We start from the raw sequence: 14,748 nt of genomic DNA, 5'->3' as shown, positions 1-14,748 counted from the left end.
AAAATATAATTGTCTCATCATTATAATTAAATATTTCACTTTGAAGAATGCAGAATATCTTTGGGTTTACTAAACGTTTTGGTACATGGAACTGCTTTCTTTATTATAGGTTTGACTAATTACTCGATGCAATAATGTGCATAATAATGTAGATTCTAAATATAGTAATACAACAGTTTATTAAGTAGCGCAAGCTACTGAATGCGATCGGTTAGTTAGTCTGTCTGTCCGTCTGTCTGTTCGTCAACACTATAACTCGAGAACGCATCAAGATAATCGAAATCGGTTTGCGGCATCATACACAGGACCCCAGGGGGAGGTGTGGTCGCAGTGTGATCGGGGCAAACTGTAATAATTATAACTTATTTTTCCCAATCTACCGTTGTTATTATTATTGTTCTTGTTTCCACCTCCTCCCCCATTGTTGTTATTGTTATTGTTATTTCCTTCTCCTCCATTGTTGTTGTTGTTATTATTTTGCCTTTTTACACGTTGTTAAGGTTCCTTATTGGTATTATTATTGTTCACGTATGGGGACTGGATTGTCGGAGACGTTGAATACATCGTCGTTATTTTTAGCATTTGGGTTGCTTAAATTCTGTGCAGGTTCAGTCTCCGAATATGTGGAATTTGGGACACAAGTCGTTATCCAAGGAGGTACTAAACATACATGAGAAACCTGCAAGTGTTGCAACAAACAAATTAATTATTCATCCTAGTTACAAACTCGACAATTACAGCCATGTATGTAATAACTACAAATATATATATATATTTGTTCCCTTCTTACCTCAATTAGGGTTTTCATTTCGGAAGAGAATGACCAACCCAGTACAGAAATTAGATGTTTGTTTCAGAATGCACTCGGTTTGCTGGAACTTTGTGGATAAACTATCCAATTTTGGATTCGGGTTTTATATATTACTACGCAATGTCACTGTAGTCTCGTTAAGCATTAACTGTATGAAGTCATATTTAATTTCCTATAGGAAACTAAATTCAGGGTAAGTATAACGCTAGATTTAGTAAGCATTACTTCGTATGGTGGAAAAAGTGACTTTACCCCGTAGGTTTTTTCTAAGAGTGTAGGGCCACAGTGAACAGCCGGAAAAAATAATGTGCTCATTATACTAATGATTTTTTCGAATGATTAGTTGTTACATAAAATATTTAATTTAAATATGTATCTAAATATGCATATGTACTTATGCGTCTAATTGGTACTACAATTTCAACAATATGTACTTATCATTTAAGTGGGTAATTATACTTATTCCAATATCAGTTGCAATTTTTCGTACATTTTTCTAGCATATGGCGCAATCAAGAACTATGTAGAGCAAAATCTATGCAGATGATTTACTCAATCTATGCTTTACACGGTTCACTTAGAAATTGGCCGATCCAAAGAGTTGAGTAAAGTTTTTTTTATTTAAGATCTTTATTTGATGTTTCTAGATTCTGTAATGTCAAACCTTAATAATCGCATTAGGTGATGCCCATAGTATGCAGACGTTATTGTTATTATTATTTGTTGCTGGGGCATTCCCATTGTTATTGTTATTATTATTTATGGAGGGGTTAGGTAAGCATCCCCGTCCACCATTGTCATCACTATTTCTTACAGATTCACATCCATTATTATTGTTGTTAGTGGAAATTCGTGTGCCTCCATTGTTGAAATCATTGCTTTTGTTATTATTGTTAGTTCCGGACAGTGCACTGTTTCCGGTAGTGGCTGCATTTAAGTTTCCCGTTGTAGATGACGTATATAAACCTTGACTAGTGCTATACAGTGGTGACGCTGGTGGAATGTAGTTAATGCCCTCGTAGCTCCCAGTAGCTCTCTTTTTCCTGTAGTTGTTAAAATATCTATTGGCAAACTTTACAGAATCTTCCCCGTCGTACCAAGAATCCGCGCGTTTCAGGAAAACGTGTCGATTTCCAGATTTCCATTCATTAATTCCTGACCTCACAGATGCCCCGAATGATGCCGACTGCCCTTCCAGTAATACATGAAGCAGAAAGACCTGTAACAAGTGGGAAATGTGTGTAAATGTTCAAACAATTTACAAAATGAACAATCCCGCAAATATGCAGAATTCAAATTAAAAACTTATATACACTTGCGTGTAAGCTTCACTTACTCGAAATAGGTTTTTAGTAAAATCCATTAAAACTGTTTCCGCCCGTCACCTGGAAATTTTTTACTAATTCTAAATGGAGTGATCCGGCTGGTAAAGCAGTTCAAACTCGTGAATGAATATTAACGTAAGTAGTTTCCCCTTGTGATTTATATAACCATAAACGGTTGGGCAACAACGACCCCATCAGACACATCATCATAATTATTTTGCAAAGAAAAAAATTCCATCCATCAAAGGTTGCGCTCATTAAGGAAGAAAATGAATATGGAAAAGCAATTTAGATAATTTGTCAATTTGCACGTCCCCAAAGTCTGCCGTTGAGGAAAACAAATTAACTAAAATCGTTCAGGCAAGATATGGTGAAACAAATATATCTTGATAAATATAAAATTTTAGTCGCGACAGACATATCATAATTAAAGCCTGAATTTGAATTATTTGAAAAGAATTGCATCATCTCTTTCTGTAAGTAAATTGAAAGTAAAATTCAATTTGAAGCCTCTACAGATTACGAAATGTATTTCTATATACATTGATCAGGTAAGTATATGGCGGCATGGTGGTCTTCACTATTACTGCTACCTATTTTGACTGTGATTGGGTCAGCGGGGAGAAATAGTGCTTCCCACGGGACATAAGAAAATTTTCACAACTTTACCACATACAATTCAATTTATTGCTACAGCTAAAAATATTGTAAACAAACTGACGGTTGTTTTAGATAGTGGTTAGAAAAAAAGCGAAATCCTGAACTATAACTTATGGAAAAACAAAACTTGGATAATTCTTCAAGAATCCGAAGCAATTCACTTACAACATTTGTGTCTGTAAAAGAAAAGTACGCGGTCATACTGTACAGTATTGCCACCACTATCCGAAACGAGAAAAGGAGCTAAAAATATTTAACTATATTTCAAAATATGTTTTGGAATGTCGAAATAATAAATTCAGGCTTCATGCATTTTTTAGAGTTATTCTGACCATAAAAAATTATCAATTATATCTTGTTTAGGCTGCCGCCCCGGGCGGCTGCCCGGCTTGCCCGCCCCAAAATCGGGACCTGGTCACAGGTACACATGGCATCCTTACTGGGAAAAAGTTTATGAAGAATAATGTTTCCACTCGTCCATCATTTTCTGGTAAAAATACATTCAGTTGTTTTGGGAGCTGTTTGGAAGAATTGGGAAAATCTGGTGGGCGAAATTTCACGGGTAAATAAAATGATTATGTCATCATCGTTTTTACGTAACTTTCATTACGTAAATTGAGCATAGCTTACATACATAGTTGTTCAGTATCCGTTTGGAAAAACCCGTGTAACTTTTAATTGATTTTGCACACGGAACGCTACATGTACCAGGTGGCCCACGTAAGGTGTAAGTGAAAGGAGACGCTGTAGCTTCAACGGTTTTTGTGTTGAACATTTCTAGTTAATTTTAATGGAAAGCCAGTTAATTTCTAAGCAGAAAACAGTTTTTAGTTTTCGAAATTTCCTCCAACTGCAATAATGCAGCGCTGAAGACGCGGCCTCCAGCCCTCCGCTGAAGCACGCACTGAATTTGTGGACAATTTGTAGCATTCCGGGGTCAAAGTTTTTTTTCAAGGCTCCGCACTTCTCTGGGGCTTAGAACACACATTTGTCTCTAACTTTAACCTTATTTCATAAACCGGAGATTCAAAACCAACAAGACTAATAGCCATTCAAAAGTGGAGATGAAGTCCGGAATTTGGTTTTTAAACAACGCTTGCGCCGTTTTTTGCATTATGAGTTGGTATGGAGCCCTGCTGAAAGGTCTATTCGAAAGGGTCTAATCGACTCCATTGAATTGGATCTCATATAGGGGATGTACCACGGACTCTAAAACGTATTTTAAGAAATTTTATTTGTTCACCTTCCCCTCATTTTCGATAAAATGCGGTGAAATTGCCCCAATTAGCTCTGTCCTGCCAAAACCATCAAAATACCTGGATGATGTCACCTTTTGTCCTGTTTTCTCTATTGGGGGTAATCTTTGGCCGATTTGGAGTAACCAAGGTCAATTTGTTTGTTAAAAAATTCCTCCACCATGAAACTCTCCTCATCTGCAAAAGGACACTCTTCACAGTTTTTGGAGCGTACCGCTTCAAGTGATCCCTGCGTTTGTTTCATCTGACTTTGTTTTGGGGAGTGACCGAGAGGTGGTAAGTGCCACGTTTTATAGCCGGAAGTCCAAGCTTCAATTTGAGTACTCGTTGGATAATCTGCGTCGACCCTATCATTTGTAACACTACTTTCCGTAAAAATTATGCGGATTTTTTCGGATTCTAGGCTTCAGCGCCTGTGGCATGGGTGCGGTCCTGGTAGATTTTAAAAAAATTTCTTTGACTGTTTTTAGTCATTCCAGTCCCAATTAACGTTTTTATAGTCCCCTGGACTAAATTAAAGTCCAGCTTTGATTCTTTTAGCACTTATAAAATTCACTAATTTTCTTCGCATTTTTTTGTGAAAAATTATCGCCGCCTGCGTAATTTCAAGATTTTCCCTACTGATATGTTTTTCAAGTAATTAAAAACTGATTGATGTTATTTATGTAGAATCGCACGAGGAATACAATGCACTTGTCAGATTTTAGTTATCTCTTGCCATTTTGAAGATAAGAGCTACTTACACCTTACGTGAGCCCACTAGGTACTGAAAAAGTTGATGCGTACAAGTACACATATACAAATGTGCAGAATGTATGTAAATTAATTGATTAAGCGACCTATATCGGATCAAATAATCTTTGAATTGGTTCACCACTTACAGACATACCAGTTTATGGGGAATAATAATTTTGTATTTATTGACATATGGAGATTGAATGTAGTGGGATAAAATAAAAAGTGAATGTAATTGACAAATCAATATCACATAATTTCACTATTTGGTGTATTTTAAGTACCAAAATGCTATAATTTGTGGGAAGAAGCTGGAGAGGCTATATAAGTGAAATATGTGACCACTTTTTATTTAACGATAGCAAGACCACGATACGTTGCATGATAATTTGATAACACAACTACATATTTGGTTAACTAGGCTATTCATTTTATCGTAAATATAATATATAATAGTAGGACTGTCATAAGTCCTGGCATAAGTACTGGCAAGTCAATCCACTACTTGTACCACTGCTTATGTAAAGCTAATTTGGTTAACACAATTCGTTAGTGCATAATAGTAGGACTGCCATAAGTCTTCGTATACGTGCCGCGACAATCGTTCCTGCTATCCTTCAGTGCAGTCAGTTATTTTTTTGGGGGAAGCGTTCCCGACAGACGGACAGTCAGAGACTGGACTAATCTTATATAGAATTTTTACTGACAGATGTAGAATAATAAGCGTGACAGGTTGAGTTCCGTCTCAGAGTGTTACATAATCACAATAAGAAGTCATTATTTTTTGTATAATACATATGCACCTCATATCAATAATATGACCATGTCTAAAATAACAAAGTGACATTTCATACATACTTAAAACGGACAATATTGACAATTGGGTAACATTTACACAAATATAAGTGTTTAGTAAGGCGACGATCTCATATATTTGACGTGAGTACCCCCAGAATAACAATCTTCATAATAACGACACTTTCATTAATAATATGAGAACTTATGTATAAGGTGGCTGGCCTAAGGGCATAAGGGTATAATTTCAGAAAATTTCAATTTTTAGATTACCTGCTATTTTTACAAATAAATATTCGTTTTCGGCCAAATTTTTTTTAAATTGCGAATTAAGAATTTTGGTTTATTTGTTCTAAAAAATTTGTAATTTTTGGTGACCATTTTTGCCTGATTTTGAACAAAAAAATGAAAATTATATATTTAAAAAAAAACGAAATATTTTTGAGAAATTGGAGAGAGGATAGGAGAGGTAGAAATTTGAGAAACTGGTGAGAGAAGTGGAGACGGAGAGGTAGAAATTTGAGGAATTGGTGAGACGGGAGGAGAGGGAGAGGTAGAAATTTGAGAAATTGGTGAGAAGGGAGGAGAGGGAGAGGTAGAAATTTGAGAAATTGGTGAGAGGAGAGGTGGAAATTTGAGAAATTGGTGAGAAGGGAGGAGAGGGAGAGGTAGAAATTTGAGAAATTGGTGGGAGGGGAGGTTGAAATTTGAGAAATTGGTGAGAAGGGAGGAGAGGGAGAGGTAGAAATTTGAGAAATTGGTGAGAGGAGAGGTGGAAATTTGAGAAATTGGTTGGAGGAGTGGACAGGTAGAGGTAGATATTTGAGAAATTGGTGGGAGGGGAGGGGAGGGAGATATTTGAGAAATTGGTGAGACGGGAGGTGAGGGAGAGGTAGATATTTGAGAAATTGGCGAGACGGGAGGTGAGGGAGAGGTAGATATTTGAGAAATTGGCGAGACGGGAGGTGAGGGAGAGGTAGATATTTGAGAAATTGGTGAGAGGAGTGGACAGGTAGAGGTTCATTTAGTAATCAATATATAAATATTGCATACATATAAAATGAAATACCAGAGTGTAGTTTTTGTTATTTCTCGGCGCAAGGCGCCGGGGGAAAGCTAGTTTTATATTAAGTTTGTTAACGGTCCTGTGCGTTGCAAAATAAATACATAAGTATGATAATTGTCAAATCACACTCGCATGCTTGAAAATTCAAAAAACAATATTTCATACTTAGTTTAATTTCTTATTTTATAAATATTTTCCCGTTCCCTACAATCCACAACTATCGGGTGCGTATGGAATTTCTGGGAGGTCATCGAGTCGTAATCCTCTCTCAAAATTGGTAGCACTTTGAAATCCCGCTTCCAAATATTGGATCGTGTCCACATCTACGAAGTACAAAGTCACTTCCGTCGCCCCGACCTGATTGGACCACGACATCATCCAGTAGTCAGTATCCCATGCAATGGTAAATGTTGCATTTGAACTCTGCGTTAGCCAACCATGACCCCAAATGCCGTACTCCACGTACAATTGTGGCACTCCGTCCAGATTCGTCCGCATCGTGATGTTCATCTCGCCTGTGAGGAATTATTTCACTAGTGAATTTGTTCTTAAATATTTATTAGCGTAATTTTGTAAATTACCGTTAAAACCACTCCCAAAAAGACCGACAGCCTCTTCCGGCTCAATTTTCAATTCGGCTCCTACATTTACTTGATTATCATTTGCATACCTTCTTCGAACCGGGTACGGTCCAACGGTTAGGTCGGAGGGTTGACCAACTGGGGCAATGTGTGAACTCCGCTTTGCATTTCCTATACATAAATTATGCATACTCACAAAAACTGGTTACAAAACTTACAGGATGCACAAAACCTTGAAGTGTGTCGAAAATATCGTTCACTAAAATATTGAGGGGGTACAGAGTCCCGGAAACTGAGCCAGGTCCATTCATAACAATGAAGATGCCCAAGTTCAGCGTTGGGAAGATATGCATCGAACTTTCGTACGGAGTGATGTAGCCACCATGACTCAGGCGAAGCCAACCTGACGAAAAAATTGATGATAATAATTCTGCATAATTTCAATTTGCTCCAAGAACCCAAAAAATTATTACGTATCTTCTCACAAACCATCATAAATTCCTACATTGAGACAAAGGCTATACGCCACGTTCAGGTCGACTGTGGCGTTTGGATTATCTCCGGTTTTGATGACGCCGCGAAATTGCATGTTGGATGGTGTGGTCAACCAGCTCATGACGTTCTGGGCGCCAGAATAATAATTATAATGTGTTAATTAGGCTTTAATTTTCATGCAAATTTTACCTCTGGGACGATCTGCTGGTCTCCTACTTTGCCCAGATTCAGATGAAATTGCATATACTTGATCATATCTAGAGGAGAACTTAAAATTCCCCCGGCAGCATTTACAATCACTACGGACCTGAAATCACCAACATGTTTTAACTTGTTTAAATGGTCATCAATAAATATGTAAATAAACCGTTGCAAACGAAATGTCGCAAAGGGGTGAAAACACACGTAAATGTCCTTGTGGCACACCCACATCGTCTTTCAATACTTTCCCGAATTGTCTCACATTACCCCACGTCTCATTTCGCCCCGTGTCGACATAACTCCCGCGTACTTTGAACGTACACGACTATGCCTTTCGATAGACACCTCACATGACATAATTCAGTTTGTCGACATGGCGTCGTCTAAACGGTCACACGGTCATCGTACGTCAAAATGATGTCGATTTTTGAAATCCCCGCCCCAAAATACGTCTAAAACGGTCAACACAAAAAATGTCGACATTTTCGACATGTGGCGTCGTCTACACGGTCACACGGTCATCGTACGTCAAAACCATGTCGATTTTCGAAATCCCCGTCCCAAAATACGTCTAAAACCGTCGAAACAAAAAATTCGACACCTATTCGACACGGCGTCGTCGTCATGGCGCCGTGACCTTAATACCAACAACACCCATCTTCGAACTCATCCGTACTTCAAAAATTAGAAATACTTTGGCGAAAACCGCATCTCGATATTCGCATCCGTTCTAAAGTTATCGTGGATACGGACGGACGGACAGACAGACAGACAGACAAGACATTCCCATAAAGGGGTTTTCACCCCTTAATAAAGTGCGGCAAAGCAGGATACATAAGTAGCGCAGAAATGCTGAGAATGCTGGGTCGTGACCTTAGTCGCCATATTGCGAATGTCGACAACACCAAAATACATGTTTTGCCCAAATTTCGTGCAAATCGCCCAAAAAATGCTGAACTTAGGCCATGGCGACAAAGCATGTCGAAAAAAGTGTCGAAACCTTAATCGTCATATTGCGACATGTCGACAACAGCGAAAAACATGTTTAGCCCAAATTGTGACACCGCGACCACACCCCATGGCGCCGAGGGGGTGTGGCAAAACTCAGATACACGTAATTTAACTGGATTTCATCCATAGACTAATTTGCGCTATAAATCTCATTTTGCCCCGATCACACTGCGACCACACCTCCCCCTGGGGTCCTGTGTATGATGCCGCAAACCGATTTCGATTATCTTGATGCGTTCTCGAGTTATAGTGTTGACGGACGGACAGACTAACTAATCGATCGCATAAAGTAGCTTGCGCTACTTAATAAGTACTTGAGCAATTCCGGATTGTAGCGGAGGAGTCCGCCATCCTTCCATATGTATGGAACTGAGCGACCCATCATGTTATTGTGGTCGTCGGTGTCCTTCACCCAGGTCGTCTCATTCATCCCAATGGCGACAAGTAATTCGGACAACTAAATATTCAAACATTATCACAAATTAGGCATCATTATTGACTTAATTAATTACAAGTCTACCATATCGGTAAAGGTTGTGTTTCCCATGTGCGCAATGATATCTCCAGCCATCCCGATCAACCCATTGTTGTAGGCGAAGCCGTTTCGGAAGCTGCAGAACTCGGGAGCGTAGCGGTGTCGACTATGCACAAAATTTTATAACAAAGTTTCCCAAATATCGTAAAAAAAATGATTTTTCTTATCTTACTAATACATATCATCCGAACCGGTGTAAGATTGAACAAACATGCCTGTCAATTCTGGAAATGTGCACACCTTGTGGGACAAAAGGTCACGGAAGGTCGTACTCCCCGTTCGATATCTGTACATATGTATTTGAGTACATTTTGATAAATGGTAAAAACTTGCAAACTATTAGCTAAACGTACTACAAATTTTACCTGTCACTCAAGATAAAATTATATCCAGGTGCTAACACTCGAATCGGGGTGTCCAAAACAGCCACGTCCAATTCCGGGAACATTTCATTCAACTTCTTGATTACCACGGTGGCCGTAAAACTCTAAAATTTTTTACCGAAAACTCATCATTTCACAATAAATGCAAACTACAGATAATTTGCAACGAACCTTCGTAATGGATCCGATCCCAAATAAAGTCGTTGGATCGACTTGAAGTCTATTTTCGACATCTCGGAAGCCATAACCTCTCGCGTATACGAGTTCTCCGGCCCCTCTCGTGATGGCGAGACCAAGTCCTGGAGTATTTTGCAAGGTCATCCATGAACTCGACAGGGCATCAATATCCACCTGTAACTCTGGTGGGATCACATTCTCCTGCGCGGAAACGATGTTTCCAATTATGACGAAAATTAGCAACTTATCGAACAATAATCTCGCCATTTTAAAGACTAAATAATTTGCAATTGTTACCACTGTTGTGTTAGCGAACAAACTGGACAAGTGGACCAGGGGCGTTTGGTAGTTATACATATTCGAGCCTTATCGTGACAAGCACATGATAGTGGTTGGCTTATCGAAATGATAAGTGAATATTTAATTACAATTATAATGGGATGATTCTGTCAAGTGTACATGCGCTTATACTTTATTAATTATAATAAAATACTAAAGTGGAGAGCATACCCTACACAGTTTTTGATTATTTGTCTTGTTGCTCATACAGGAAAAATGGTGATGTGCATGGTTTAATTGATTGATTTGATACCGCAGATATTTACATAAGAGCTTATCTTTTAGCTCATCTCTGCTCTTGTAGTTGTCGTGTTTAATCACATTGTTTGATTCACGTACGCATAATATGTAAATATGAATACGAACAATAAAACGTGATTTGAATCTCCAGAGGAATTAAATTCACAAATTTTGTCATCCATCATGGCAAAATTCACATGAAGGTTTCGCTCGCCAAAAGTGGGGTTTGGACGAGCCAAACTTATAACCTATAGGTTATAAGTTTGGCTCATGTTTCTTATATACAAGAAACATGAGCAAAAAAAACGCATCTCGTCAGTACTTAAATTTGTACTGCTCATTATACAGCAACTGTTCGCCTGCCGAGGCTTTTGGGCAAGTTGGTGGGGATGCCGCTCGTGCGGCATCTGCGCTGAGTTTTGCTGAGTTTAGTAGTCCTTTCGTGCCGAGTCGAGTTGAGTTTTTGCTGAAACTCCAGATTTTGATATCCTATGCAGGGTAAAGTGATATTTAATGAGATTTCATGAATTATATCAATCATCTCAGTTGGGCATGAAATGAACAATATGAGAAATATTGATATTTAATAAAAAAAAACATTCTCAAATGAGAGCAGAGGTTTCAGAATACGAGCGAAAATATAACAACGAAGCTAACCAATTATTAATTAATTAGTGTCAGCTACTTATTGTGAATGTTTTGTCCGTCCCTCCGTAAAGATAAAATAATAAATAAATCAATAAATCCGTCGATAAAATGACAACAGTCAACAGGACCATAGACTTTTTTAAATGGACGATTTTTATAATTAGCTAGTTAAACTTGAACAAAATATATGAACAAATTAGACAATTATTTGACGCAAACTTCTTCAATTGAATATATTATTGTGACACTGAATTAAACAGTTCACAATTCGGTCGTAAACAACATTGTTCCGTTTGTAGCCCTCCAAGTTGCAGCAGCTATTCTACTTCCATGTCCTCCTCGGCGTCGGCTTGAGATTCTGAGCAAACAAAACGGACATTTAATTTGTTTTTTCATTTTGACTTCGTTAAGAGTTCACCTGGAATCGATGAATCGGCGAAAATTAATTTTTTCTTACAAGTCTTCCTTTTTTTTGCAGGCTGGGGTTTTTTCTTATACATAAAGCTGCCTATTTCTCTTTCATGTGCGAACTGTGGATCGCTTACTACGTTGCAATCATGTAAGATATTAATAGGTGAGTGGCACGCATCAAGTGTTATATTGTCATCGTCCTCTTCCATTCCATTGTCGTCCTCCTCATCATATACTTCCTCCTCTTCAGCATCGTCTGTTATTATTATTGGAGATTGAGACATTGCCTCGTCAAACCACCCATCCTCTTGCCAATAGCGCTTCTCTAATCTAGGTTAAAAAACCTTGAGGCAACGTCCCGTGTGCAAAGTGCTGATAGCATAGAATCAACAGATGTTATGCTTACGTAACTCATACCTGGTGTTGTCCAATTAGCACATGCATAAGAGAGTGATAACAAATATTGCACTATGCATGTAAGATGGAAAATCATCCAATCCATTGACAAATGTACAAGATTAACCAGCTAAATCGTTATATTAAAACTATATATTAAAATATATTAAAATCGTCCATTTCAAAAAGTCTATGGTCCTTTTAACTCTGGGCAACGATGAATAACATAAAATTTTTTAATGTAATACAAAAATTGTGAAACGCATAAAACGATGGGGCGAAACCAAGAACTTTATAAAATTAAAATAGGTTAAAATGGAGGTCACCTTTGATCTAGGGGTTAAATTTCCTGTTAGGTTGACATACGAATCACACTTAGTATTAGTGGACCGCTTATATGACCGTTGTTGACCTAGAAGAGCGTGACCTAAAGTGGCCGTCTTCGAACTTGGCCTTTGTTTTTATATGAAGTATTTATGTTCCAAATTTAAAGTCTATATGTTAAACTGTTGTTGAGTTATCGAGCGGACAGACGGATGGACGGACAAAACATTCACAATAAGTAGCTGACACTAATTAATTAATAATTGGTTAGCTTCGTTGTTATATTTTCGCTCGTATTTTGAAACCTCTGTTAGTTTTTGAGAATATTTTTTATATTAAATATCAATATTTCTCATATTGTTCATTTCATGCCCAACTGAGATGATTGATATAAATCATGAAATCTCATTAAATATCACTTTACCCGCATAGGATATCAAAATCTGGAGTTTCAGCAAAAACTCAACTCGACTCGGCACGAAGGGACCACTAACCTCAGCAAAACTCAGCGCAGATGCCGCACGAGCGGCATCCCCACCAACTTGCCCAAAAGCCTCGGCAGGCGAACAGTTGCAATATGATTAGCAGTACCAGCGTACAGAGATAAAATATTTACCATCCCGTTTAAAACATTTTACATACTTAAATATGCTAACGTTAATAGTATTTAATAAATAGATTACAAATTTGGCTTGATGCATGGGAATGTTATGCAGTTATTCATTACCCCACATGACTTTTTTCCCATGAATGGCGACTTACATGTGTATGCCTATGAATTAGTAATGAGTTTTATGTAGTTCAATTGGATCATTTATCGATAAATTTAAGGGAACATGAAACAAAAATGTTTATTCCTCCAAAAATCTACACTTGGTCAAATCGATTCAAAATAGTATGTATTAGAAACAGATATGTAGCAAATAAACAAAAATTTTGTAAAAATTGAACAATTTTAAACACCAATTTAACAGAAAACGAATTATGATTATTACCAAAAATAATACAACTGGTTCGTGCTCGGGGTTGTGGTGTCACAAGCCCACACAGTCATGGCAGCCCCCTCATTAGTTTGCCCTTTAGAAACCGAGAGGCATTTCTTCGTCCCGACATTCTCGATGAACCAATATGTCTAAAATTATGTGCACCAAATGAAATCAAGGTTATTTATGAATAAAATAAGAAAATTAATTCCCCTCCTAACCCGATAGTCCCAACTTTGATTCATTTCCCATAATTGGTATGGATTATACTCCGACGAGCAGGCGTACTGATAGACGTGAATTTGTTGAAATTCATCCTCATCCGTGCTACCACCTCGAGGCCCGGCGGTGAGACATTTTCCAGATAAGCGATTCACTAAAGCGTACCTTCCCGTGTTGGCGGACTGAAATTATGTAGCATAAGAATTTTTTTATTTACCGATGAAATGGGTAGGAATGAAATTTATGTTAATTTTATAAATTCATGTATGCAACTTGCATTAGCCCAATCGAACGAACCAAAAGTCCATTTTTGATTAATTTTATGCTGGCAACCCCAAATATCGATGATGGCATCGTTCTCAAGATTGTCTCCGTGAAGGGTGACACATTTAGCGCTGTTATACCCGTAAAGTTCATACTCATCGGAGAGCTAGGGGTTAAAAAAGTTAAAAAAATGTAAATAAAATTAATGCTTAAAAATTAATGATTAAAAAGTAGATTAATTATTTTAAATAGATATACATATTTGGTTTGATTTAATTTACGATAATTTTTATTTTACTAACCATCGGTCTCCCTGTGTCCCATTGAAATATTTGGCCAGCCTGAACTGACCCACTTGTTGCAAATGCAGCAATTAGGACGATGGTAAAACTGAATGGAGTATTAAGATTTCTACCCATTTTTGATGAACTTCGTTGCTAAGAGAGTCGAGCAAGACTGGTGAATATTTGTGAGTGAATTTTGGGTTTTATGTAGGACAAGGTGACACTTTCCTTCACCAGCAGGAGGGAAGAAATGATTCACTGGAAGTTTGTGGCCCTTGAACTTGACCCATATTTAGGAAAAGGTGCATAGATATTGTAAAACTTAATGTGCTGAGTTGACCTAGATTCAACAAAGCATGGATTTTACCCAAAGTACGATTTGTTGCATGAAGTGATGAGTCCTTTCATTTATTTAGTGCAGTCATAATCCCATTCGTATTTATTACTGGTCATGGCAGTAATAAATACGAATGAGTTACTTGATTTTAATGGTGGTCCAATGATTTTAAATGGGAAAAGAAAAATTCCCATTCAAGTGAAACAATTACATACATCCACGAATAATTTTTTTCCTGCTTGAAATTATTTTTATAAAATGCATGTAGA

General features: G+C 37.6%; 3 protein-coding genes across 4 annotated transcripts; all 3 read right to left on the bottom strand.

The window, feature by feature from the left end:
- Positions 1-1,412: 1,412 nt before the first annotated feature.
- On the bottom strand, positions 1,413-2,256 carry LOC110860472 (probable serine/threonine-protein kinase clkA). The gene is made up of 2 exons (XM_022109518.2): positions 2,148-2,256; positions 1,413-2,030 (listed from the first exon to the last, which is right to left on the bottom strand). The coding sequence occupies exons 1-2, from the start codon at positions 2,172-2,174 to the stop codon at positions 1,470-1,472; spliced, it is 588 nt and encodes a 195-aa protein (XP_021965210.1). The 5' UTR covers positions 2,175-2,256; the 3' UTR covers positions 1,413-1,469.
- Positions 2,257-6,249: 3,993 nt separating this feature from the next.
- LOC110860459 lies at positions 6,250-10,485 on the bottom strand. 2 transcript variants are annotated; one of them, XM_035860392.1, is made up of 11 exons: positions 10,026-10,485; positions 9,837-9,958; positions 9,644-9,757; positions 9,457-9,577; positions 9,251-9,393; positions 7,914-8,031; positions 7,719-7,851; positions 7,462-7,632; positions 7,230-7,400; positions 6,814-7,163; positions 6,250-6,727 (listed from the first exon to the last, which is right to left on the bottom strand). In XM_035860392.1, exons 1-10 carry the CDS (start codon positions 10,386-10,388, stop codon positions 6,853-6,855), a joined length of 1,767 nt encoding a protein of 588 aa, XP_035716285.1. In that variant the 5' UTR covers positions 10,389-10,485; the 3' UTR covers positions 6,250-6,727; positions 6,814-6,852. The 2 variants fall into 2 exon arrangements, with proteins under 2 accessions (XP_035716285.1, XP_021965197.2); XM_022109505.2 differs by having other exon boundaries at positions 6,250-7,163.
- A 2,859-nt stretch (positions 10,486-13,344) lies between these two features.
- LOC110860479 lies at positions 13,345-14,361 on the bottom strand. The gene is made up of 4 exons (XM_022109526.2): positions 14,161-14,361; positions 13,872-14,024; positions 13,594-13,776; positions 13,345-13,521 (listed from the first exon to the last, which is right to left on the bottom strand). Exons 1-4 carry the CDS (start codon positions 14,275-14,277, stop codon positions 13,381-13,383), a joined length of 594 nt encoding a protein of 197 aa, XP_021965218.1. The 5' UTR covers positions 14,278-14,361; the 3' UTR covers positions 13,345-13,380.
- Between the last annotated feature and the right edge of the window lie 387 nt (positions 14,362-14,748).

The sequence above is a fragment of the Folsomia candida genome, unplaced genomic scaffold, assembly GCF_002217175.1.
Source record: "Folsomia candida strain VU population unplaced genomic scaffold, ASM221717v1 Fcan01_Sc032, whole genome shotgun sequence".
In the NCBI taxonomy this organism is placed as follows: Eukaryota; Metazoa; Arthropoda; class Collembola; order Entomobryomorpha; family Isotomidae; genus Folsomia; species Folsomia candida.
This window is presented reverse-complemented; position numbering and strand designations above follow the sequence as displayed.

What these genes read in the sequence shown, in the direction of transcription:
- LOC110860472 (XM_022109518.2), bottom strand. Translation starts at nt 2,174, where the DNA reads ATGGATTTTACTAAAAACCTATTTCGA. An exon ending in TTACTAAAAACCTATTTCGA is followed by an intron (nt 2,031 to 2,147) that starts GTAAGTGAAGCT and finishes CACTTGTTACAG; the next exon opens with GTCTTTCTGCTTCATGTATT.
- LOC110860459 (XM_022109505.2), bottom strand. Translation starts at nt 10,388, where the DNA reads ATGTATAACTACCAAACGCCCCTGGTCCACTTGTCCAGTTTGTTCGCT. An exon ending in GGTTCGGATGATATGTATTA is followed by an intron (nt 9,578 to 9,643) that starts GTAAGATAAGAA and finishes TTTTGTGCATAG; the next exon opens with TCGACACCGCTACGCTCCCG. An exon ending in ACCAGCAGATCGTCCCAGAG is followed by an intron (nt 7,852 to 7,913) that starts GTAAAATTTGCA and finishes TCTGGCGCCCAG; the next exon opens with AACGTCATGAGCTGGTTGAC.
- LOC110860479 (XM_022109526.2), bottom strand. Translation starts at nt 14,277, where the DNA reads ATGGGTAGAAATCTTAATACTCCATTCAGTTTTACCATCGTCCTAATT. An exon ending in GTTCGTTCGATTGGGCTAAT is followed by an intron (nt 13,777 to 13,871) that starts GCAAGTTGCATA and finishes ACATAATTTCAG; the next exon opens with TCCGCCAACACGGGAAGGTA. An exon ending in ATCAAAGTTGGGACTATCGG is followed by an intron (nt 13,522 to 13,593) that starts GTTAGGAGGGGA and finishes ACATAATTTTAG; the next exon opens with ACATATTGGTTCATCGAGAA.